The sequence below is a fragment of the Didymella exigua genome (genome assembly GCF_010094145.1).
Source record: "Didymella exigua CBS 183.55 unplaced genomic scaffold M421scaffold_32, whole genome shotgun sequence".
Lineage (NCBI taxonomy): Eukaryota > Fungi > Ascomycota > Dothideomycetes > Pleosporales > Didymellaceae > Didymella > Didymella exigua.
Window position 1 is genome coordinate 269,217 of NW_022984806.1, and position 8,611 is coordinate 277,827.

At 40.2% G+C, this 8,611-nt stretch overlaps 1 protein-coding gene across 1 annotated transcript; it reads left to right on the top strand.

The window, feature by feature from the left end:
• Positions 1-5,008: 5,008 nt before the first annotated feature.
• M421DRAFT_70733 (uncharacterized protein) lies at positions 5,009-5,359 on the top strand (the record flags this gene model as incomplete). Its single annotated transcript, XM_033596731.1, has 2 exons — positions 5,009-5,146; positions 5,252-5,359. Coding segments are annotated over 2 exons (246 nt in total), but the record flags the coding sequence as incomplete, so codon positions are not given.
• Positions 5,360-8,611: the final 3,252 nt, after the last annotated feature.

Below are 8,611 nucleotides of genomic sequence, written 5' to 3' on the forward strand. Positions count from 1 at the left end.
AGCTCTATTCTGAAGTTTTTAGAAGATTCTATTAAGTAGTTATTAAGATGCAGGGGTATGGTTTCTGTGTTTTTTGGTGGGATTTTAAGTGACCAGTTTGGTGATATGACCGGCTCGGTGATAGAGTACGTTACTTAACCTAGCAGCAAGATAATTTCCCCCTTAGCTAGCTGCTGTGTGACTAATATAGCCAATTCTTTGCGCAATAGGCGTAATATAGATTATGTTAGCATAAACTAGCCTAGTACGTTTATTGAGCGCCGCCCTAAGCTCTAAGTTAGGTTCAATTGCAAGTATAACTGTAACGGTTGAGAGGAGAAGCGGATCACGTGTTCTTGGCGGTGGTCTGGTGTTACTTCCTCATGTTGTTGAGCACCTCTTACCTTGGCTGCGTTACAAAGACGTCATCAAAACAAACCCCACAGCTAGGCTGGCGGAATGGGTATACTCCAACGTCCTTCGTGGGTACCCCCCAAAACCTTATCAATAATACATGGATTCTAGCAAACTAGGGCTGAAAAGAAAGAGAAAAACTACCTCTACATTTTTATAGTAGAAGGTTTTGTTATAACTATTAAACTGCACAAGCTAGAGGCTAGAAAATGTTAAAAAAGGGGGGGTACCTAGCAAGCATACCTATTAATAGGTATACTTTGCTAGGTAGTGTTAATAACTTAGCTAATACTAGGCAGAATTAGCTAATTCTTTTTTTATTAGAAGGCGCAATACTAGGCACTTCTATTAAATAATAGATTATGTAAGCGTATCTCTGCTAGTTAAGAAGCTATAAGCCAAAACGTAAAAAAGCATACCCTACCCATCCGCCAGCCTACCCACAGCGAGCCTTGGAGAACATAAAAAAAAAACACAGAACAACACACTCAATATATGCATTTTGCTCTTCATACCGCAACAATAACTGTCAGGCTGGGCATGTGGCAAAGCCACCTCTGACCCATGACGCCAAGGCATGTAGCAAAGCTCCCTCTGACCTGTGTCTTACGATATCAGTACTGTTCCAGCACGTGCTCACCATCAGTGTGAGCCATGATACCTTTTGGTTTACTTGTTTTAGTGGTCAGAGCTAGGCTGGTGGATGGGTAGGGTAGGCTTTTTTTTGTTTTTGCTTCTAGCTCCTTAACTAGTAGGGATACGCTTAACGTAGATTATCACTGAGCCAGCCATATCACCGAACCAGCCATTTTCTCTTAGCATAACTAACACAAGTTACTGCAACTATAACTAACATACTCCACAAGCGAGTGGCTCACACAAGCGAGTGGCTCACTTTTGCCAAGACTGCACCAACACTACAACTACTTTACAACATTACAGCACACAACAACAATATTATGTACTACACAGTATACTACAATAATCTTTAGTACTTTGCGCATCTTTCTTACACGTTGTCCTGTTATGCCCTGCCTTGCCACACATGCTACAGTGTCTTAATAACTAAGTGCTGCTATTAGCACCTCCTCTCTTCTTTGCCTTCTTCCTATTACTACAAGCCTTAAACTCCTTTAGAGTAGTAAGCTGCACTCCCTTAGCAAAGGTTAATACCCTATCTTGCTATACTTACTTTCTTTTATGTAATTTATAGTGTGTGGCAGCCTTATTAGCTACCTAAAGGTTAGCAACCTAGTTACACACTAAAACTAGTAAATACACTATTAGCTCTGCGCCTTTAGTAAGCTAATTAAGGGCGTTAACTATTAATATTAGTAAGCTATTAGCATGTCTCTAGATCCTCTCTTAAATTAGCTTTAATTAAGACCTAAATTCTAGGGTGTTGCTTAGTGTCTTAGACTCCTACATGCTGTTTGTAACAACGCTCTACGAATAGTGACCCGATACCACTAGGATACGGTTCTAGCAACTCATGACCATGGCCCTTGTCGCATGGCATAAGCTCACACCAAACTGCCACTAAACCCTTATATATAAGGAGCAAGGAACTGTAGCATTATAGAGTAGTTTTTCTGTATCCTTTTGTACAAGACCTATAGGTGTAGAGAATATATCCTAGTGTTCTTATCATCCTAGCACTCCCATATGCCTTATAGCAGATTCACACCTATTCTAGATATCTCTCTTCTTGCCTGCGTCGTTACATTATACAGAAAAACTCGTCCTAGCCAGTGACGGCCTCTAAATAATATTGCAACTTGTTTATTTTAGATTACACCTAAGAACCTAGTAGGATTAGAGTTAATTCACTACACACTGTTACATCTAGTATTTAGCTATAGTTAGGATACTAGAGATCTCCTAACAACTAAAGCCTTTAGGTTTAGAACTTCTAAGACAATTATGTCTAGATTACTTTAGAAAAGACGCGTTAGATAGCGCTAAGGTAGAGACTAGGAGACTACTAACAACCCACCTAAATTAGAGATAATACTAATGTTAGGCAGCAACACCCCTAGTTCTAAGGAACCTATAAGAAGATTAGCCTAAGTTTAGAGCACAGCTAATAAGGCCTCTAAACTACCCCCTAATTAAACCTTAGTAGCAAAGAATACAGCTAAAAGTAATTAAGAAGTAGATTTAGACTTAGATAAGATAGACCTAGTAAAAGAAGTTACAAGACTTTGTGCTAAAATCTCCTAACTAAGGGCTTCCTAATAACTATTAGATAACCTACTACTAACTACTAAATTAATCCTAATAATATCTTAACAGCTATTATAGTTCTAGTCTAAGACACCCCTAGACTACAATATTAGGCAGAAACTTTCTAAACATACCCTAAAGATTAATAATCTTAATAATAGAACTAGTCTAACCTTTAAATAATAGCAGGTCTCTATATAAGACTAATTAGAAATTAACGCAGATTACTATTAGAGCAAGCGCGCTTAAATAGCCTTAGTATAGGGACACACAACAGGCCTAGCCAAAGAATATCTAGAGCCTTAGTATCTAGCTAATAGTCCTTTAGAGTTATTTTAGGACGCTGAAGAGATAATTGCCCTTCTTAAGTCCTATTTTATCACAGGAAATAAGAAGGCTAAGAGTAGAGCTGTATTTAACTAGCTTACTATAGACAAGAACAAATTATTCCCTGCGTTTAAAGCTTATTTTCTTAGTGCAGCTATACGTGGACAAGTACCTAGAACAGAGTGGTTCTACTACCTGTGGACTAAGGTTACCTTAGGACTTTGTGTGCCTAACCTAGGTTTTAAGAGGTAGTAGAACAATTTGTTTAAACTTATAGTAGAGCACTTAACTGCGTTTAATATAGAGTAGAGCAACTAACCTGACCCTACAGGAATATTTAGACATTCTAGTGCCCCTCTAACGCAGAGCTGAAATTGTTTTGCTTTAGACACTACTAAAAAGGGCACACCTTCTAGAGATTACAATGCTTTGTCATTGTATCAACGTCAGCCAAGCAGAGCACCATCCGTACCCGCTCTAAGGGCCTTCTCTAAGACCCCTAGACCTGTTAAGGAATCCACACTAACACTAACACCTAGTAACTGCTATAACTGTAGTAAGCCAGGACACTACGCTAATAACTGCCCAGTCCTACGCGTACGCAAGATTAAGTTAGCTAGTAATAAGGACCTTGTAGACGCCTCTAAAACACATAACTACAACACTAATAACTACAATTAGATAGGAAATAAAGAAGCCTAGGAGGAGTTCCCTTCCTAGGCCTAAACTATTATAACTTATCTAATCTTAATTTATCTTATTTATTTAGTAGTTTATATTTCCTTATTAAGTCTATTTTATACTTAAAAGGCCTTAGTGTCTACATTAACTTATTAATTAATACTAGAGCTTAAGGACACCTTTTTCTTAACTCTAAAATTACTTCTTTAATTTCTTTAGCTCTTTAGATTCCTATCTAAAAGCTACCCTTTAAGATTTTAGTAAAAGGTTTTAAGGACTAGATTTTAACCCTAGTTACACAGTATATCTAACTCTACAAAATTATAGATAGTAGAAAGATACATAACTGTCCCTTTGTAATTATAGACTTAGGTTTACAAGACTGTATTATTAGAATCTAGTAGCTAAGAAGATTTAAGCTCTAGCTAGATTTAGAGCATTCTTAACTTATTTAGCCTAACTAGTACCTAGCTATTTATAACCCTGCTCTGCTAATACTTATATCCCTCTATTAAAACATTGTAACGTACCTCACGGGTTCGTGCACCACACAGGTTCGTGCACCACTTTTGCCAAGCCCCCACCAAAACCACCCCATTCTGGCGCAAAACAGCCCACTTTGGCCCTGTATAGAGCAATATAACACGAGATATTATTCAGAGTCTACTTCTACTGCTTGCTTACACGTACGCGCGTTATGCCCAGTCTGATTGCACTGTCTGCAGCGCCTTTGAGTTGGCTCACCTCCTTCAGCGCGTACCTGCTTCTTTGCCTTCTTCCCATCACTACGCGCCCCAAACTCCTTTAGAGCAGTTAGACGAGCTCCATCCTTAACTATTAAGGTCCCTTCTGCCTAAACCCGCTTTCTTTTATGCGATCTACGTCGCGTAGCAGCCTCATTTGCCGCTCGAAGCTCTGCGATCTCCTTTTGCGCCAACACTAGCTTGTGCGCGATAATCGCTGCCCCCTTTAAGACCTTCTCAAAGGCCTCCACCATAGACGTTAGTAAGCTATCTATATGCTTCTGAATCCTTTCCTTAACAAGCGTTAATTGCGACCCTAGTTTAAGGGTATTACTTAGGGTTTGCAACTGCTAGGACTTAGTGTTAATAGGCAGTAGTAGTAATAGAGTACGCAACTAGACGTTAAGGGCTGTTATAACCTGTTCTAGGTTAAATAGGACTAATCTAGCGCCTTAAAACCCTCCTTAGATATTACTAGAAGTAATTGCTGCATTATAGGCGCGTATAAAGCATGGTAGGAACTTAAGTTTTATGATGTGGGTAATCTAGTTACGCATGAGATCTTTGGCTTGGTGCCCGTACGCCTTCTTTAAAGGGGCAAAACATCCTACATCAAGAGGCTGCAGGAGGTGCGATGAGTGCGGAGGCATGCAGATAGTGATAATCTTGTTCTCCTTGCAGTACTGCTAGAAATCGAGCGAGTCGTGGCTCTCATGGCCGTTAATAATGAGGAGCCAATAAGCGCCTATAACCCTCCTCTTTGTATACTCATCAAAGTGCTTTAACCACTGCAGCCTAAGCTTATTTGTCGTCCAGCCGTTCTCAGAGACTGCAATAACCCAGTCCTGAGGCAGATTCTCCTCCTTGTACCAGGCAGAGAGGTGATAGCGGCCCTTGAAGATGATGAAGGGTGGAATAGCCCACCCTGTTGCGTTGATGCCCTAGATGACTGTTGTCCACTCCCTATTGCCTTGCTGTATTACCTTTAGCCTTCCTCGTCTCTCTAAAGCTGTAACAACTGCCCTAGTCAATATCTAGCCTATCATGAAGCCTGACTTGTCAAAGTTATACGTGTCTTTATCCTGGATACTGTACTTAGCTTTTATGTTAGCTACTAGGCGAAACTAGCCCTAGATAACCTTAGGATCCTCGCAGAGTGCTCTCTTGTAATCGTACTTGCGATTAAACTTTATTGTGAACTTAGGGCGGTGCATAACCCACGTACTGGGCCAGTTTAAGCCAACCTGGCCTAGATTGCGCTCTGCGCGTAAGGAATTGGCCATATCAGCTACAGCTGCGAGCCTGGGGGGGAATCCGCGCGAGATGAGGTCAAGTATATGCTCAACAACTACGCCCTCCTCAGTCTTTGTCAGATTCCTTGATTTAGGCCAGCGATCTGCTTGTGGAGTCTGTCCTGCGCGTCGGCGGCTTAGTGTTGTATAAGTGACTTTGTAGATAGCTGCAGCGCGTCGCAAGGAGAGTGTCGCGTCTTGTTTAAGAGCTTGAAGGGCAGTCTGTATCTGACGCTCATTAGAAGGCTCTATCTAGTGTTGTTGTTGAGGCATCACGTATAGAGGTAGAGTTGGTGGGGGCTTGGCAAAAGTGGTGCACGAACCTGTGTGGTGCACGAACCCGTGAGGTACGTTATTACAATATATTACTCTTAATATTTAACAACACAATAACTTATAGGAACAGGATAAGTATTAGAGAAGCTACAGCACACTAGTTATCTATTAAATTAGAGGATTACTCTACGCGCTAAAAAGTTAGAAGTTTACACCTCCTGCAATTCTAAGTTTACCTCTAGACGTGCAGTAACTAACTCTTAAAACCCTACTAAATCCTTCCCCTTTGCCTTCTATTGCTCTTATTTCTATAAATATATTCTATTTTAATATAAAAAGAAAAGAAAATAAATTCTTTATAACTAGTTTGTATAAAATAAACTAACTAATTATAGACAAGAAACTAGAGGACAACCCTAAGAATGCTGTGCTTGTTAACACACAACTTCTAGCTTGTTACAACCTATATTAGGATGTGTTTAGTAAAACAGCCACTAAGGAACTCCCTAAGCACTAACCCTACAACTACAAGATTATATTAACTAAACCCCTTCTAAACAACTTTAGTCCTCTATATAAGCAAAACCTAGAGGGACTAGAAGCAACTAAGCAATATGTGCAGGACTACCTTAAGCAAGGCTAGATTAAAAGCAGTAGCAGCCTATTTACCTCTCCTATCCTGTGTGTTCGCAAGTTAAATAGCAATCTGCGCATCTGCATAGACTTGTCAGATGCTCGTACTGTTAGCCAGAGTATGTGCTTAACAAGATCTAGGTGGTATGATGATTTATTGACAATCGTGGCGATGGTGTTTCTGCTTTGGCATCGTGCTGGTTGCTACAGGATTGAAGTGGGGGGGAATTAGCGCTGTTCGCGGCCGCCGGTGTGCGGGCCAATCAGGAGTTGCCAGGTCTCGCTTAATCGACCTAGCAACTGCTGATTGGCTGCACGACAGGTCCCTGCTCGATTGCGCAGATCTGACCTCTCGCCACTTACTCTTATCTAACACACCCCCTTTAGCTTAGAAACTCTTTAAGCTAACTATTTATGCGTGTGTAAGGTCCTTAATTTGTTCTTAAATCCTGTCTAGAGGCACGCTGTTTAGCACTTCTATTAACTCCCTGTTTACTAGACTAAGTTGCTAGAGGAAACCTTCCTACTTGTTTACTAGGAGTACCTTTGTAAGTCTGTCTACTATTATGCTTGCAGACTAGACGTGTTCTATAATAATCTTTCTAGTAGCCACCTCCTGTTAGAGCCAGTAGTTGTAGATATCTATATACTAAAGTTTAGTATGTAGTTGTAACACTTCCTTAGTAACTAGTTAAATTATTTGTTTGTTGTTACATTATATTATAATAGCGTGTGCGCCTATATTAATGTGTAGTTTGCGCAAGAGCCTTAAGATAAAAAGTGCTTCTTTTGCAACCTAGGTAAGAGTAAGAAGCTTAGCCTTAGTTATTAATGTTATTACTGTGTCCTACTTGTTTGCTTTCTATGCAATAAGGCCACTAAAGAGTTTAATTGCGTAGCCTTAGGAGCTCTTTCTATCTATAGTGTTGTCAGCGAAGGACACGTCACTTGCTACCTGGAGGCCAATGCCTCCTCTAAGCTGCAGTGATCGCTGTTTAGTGTTAAGTAGATATAGAAGGACCCAGTCCGCAGCATCTTGGTGGCTGATGCCTGGATTGGTGAGGAACCTGGCAAGCCTTGATGTGGCGAACGCAATGTCAGGTCGCGTGGTGACCGCAGCGAACAGCAGTGATCCAATTTTGCGTTGATACTTGTTGATTTCTGCTGGCGCTGCTAGTCCACTCCTTGGCTGTAGTTCAATTATTGCTATTAGAGTGTTATGTCGTATAGTTGTGTTCTTAGCAAGGCAACTAATTTTGTCTAAGTACGCTGCCTAAGATAGGTAGATTTTCTTGCTTGCTTAGTCTTGTATAATCTCTATGCTAAGGAACCACTGTAGGTTATGCCCTCCTATGCAGGTGTACTTGCTCTGTACGTGGCTAATTGTCTGTATTGCCTCTTGCTCTTTTAATTTATTATATGTAAGGATAATATTGTTAATATAAAAGAAGATAATAATACTGCCCTTAGTTAGACAGCAGGGTTTGTGAGGCACAGTCTAGAAACCTAGTGCTTTTAGTGTTGCAGTGAAGTTCTTCTGCTAGAGGAGGGGAGAGATGCGCAGCCTGTAAAGTTCCTTGTTTACTTGCAGTATTGTGCCAGGCTTCTAATAGCCTCGTGGCATTCTTATGTAGACCTCTCTGTCTATTGTAGCATGAATAAACGCGTTAGTAACGTCGTATTGTTTAAGCTCCATGTTATAGTAAGCTGCTATAGCTATTATTGTTTGAAAGGATTGGCTGGTAAGTGTGGCTGCGTAGGTGTCTTGTGATGTAATATTGCGTTGTTAATTGCCTCTAACTACTAGTTGCGCCTTACACTTTAGCAGTTAATAATGTCTATTAAGCTTATAGGTATATACCTACATATAGTTAAGGATCTGTTGTCCTGTTAGTCTAATTTTCTAAAGTAGTACTTCTAACTATAATTTTATTTCTTAGTAGCTTGTAAGGTGCTCTTGCTTAGCTTCTTAAAAGAGTTTACCTATAGGGTAATCCTTAAGCTTAGTTTAGAATATAGGCAGAGGTAGAAGTTAACTTT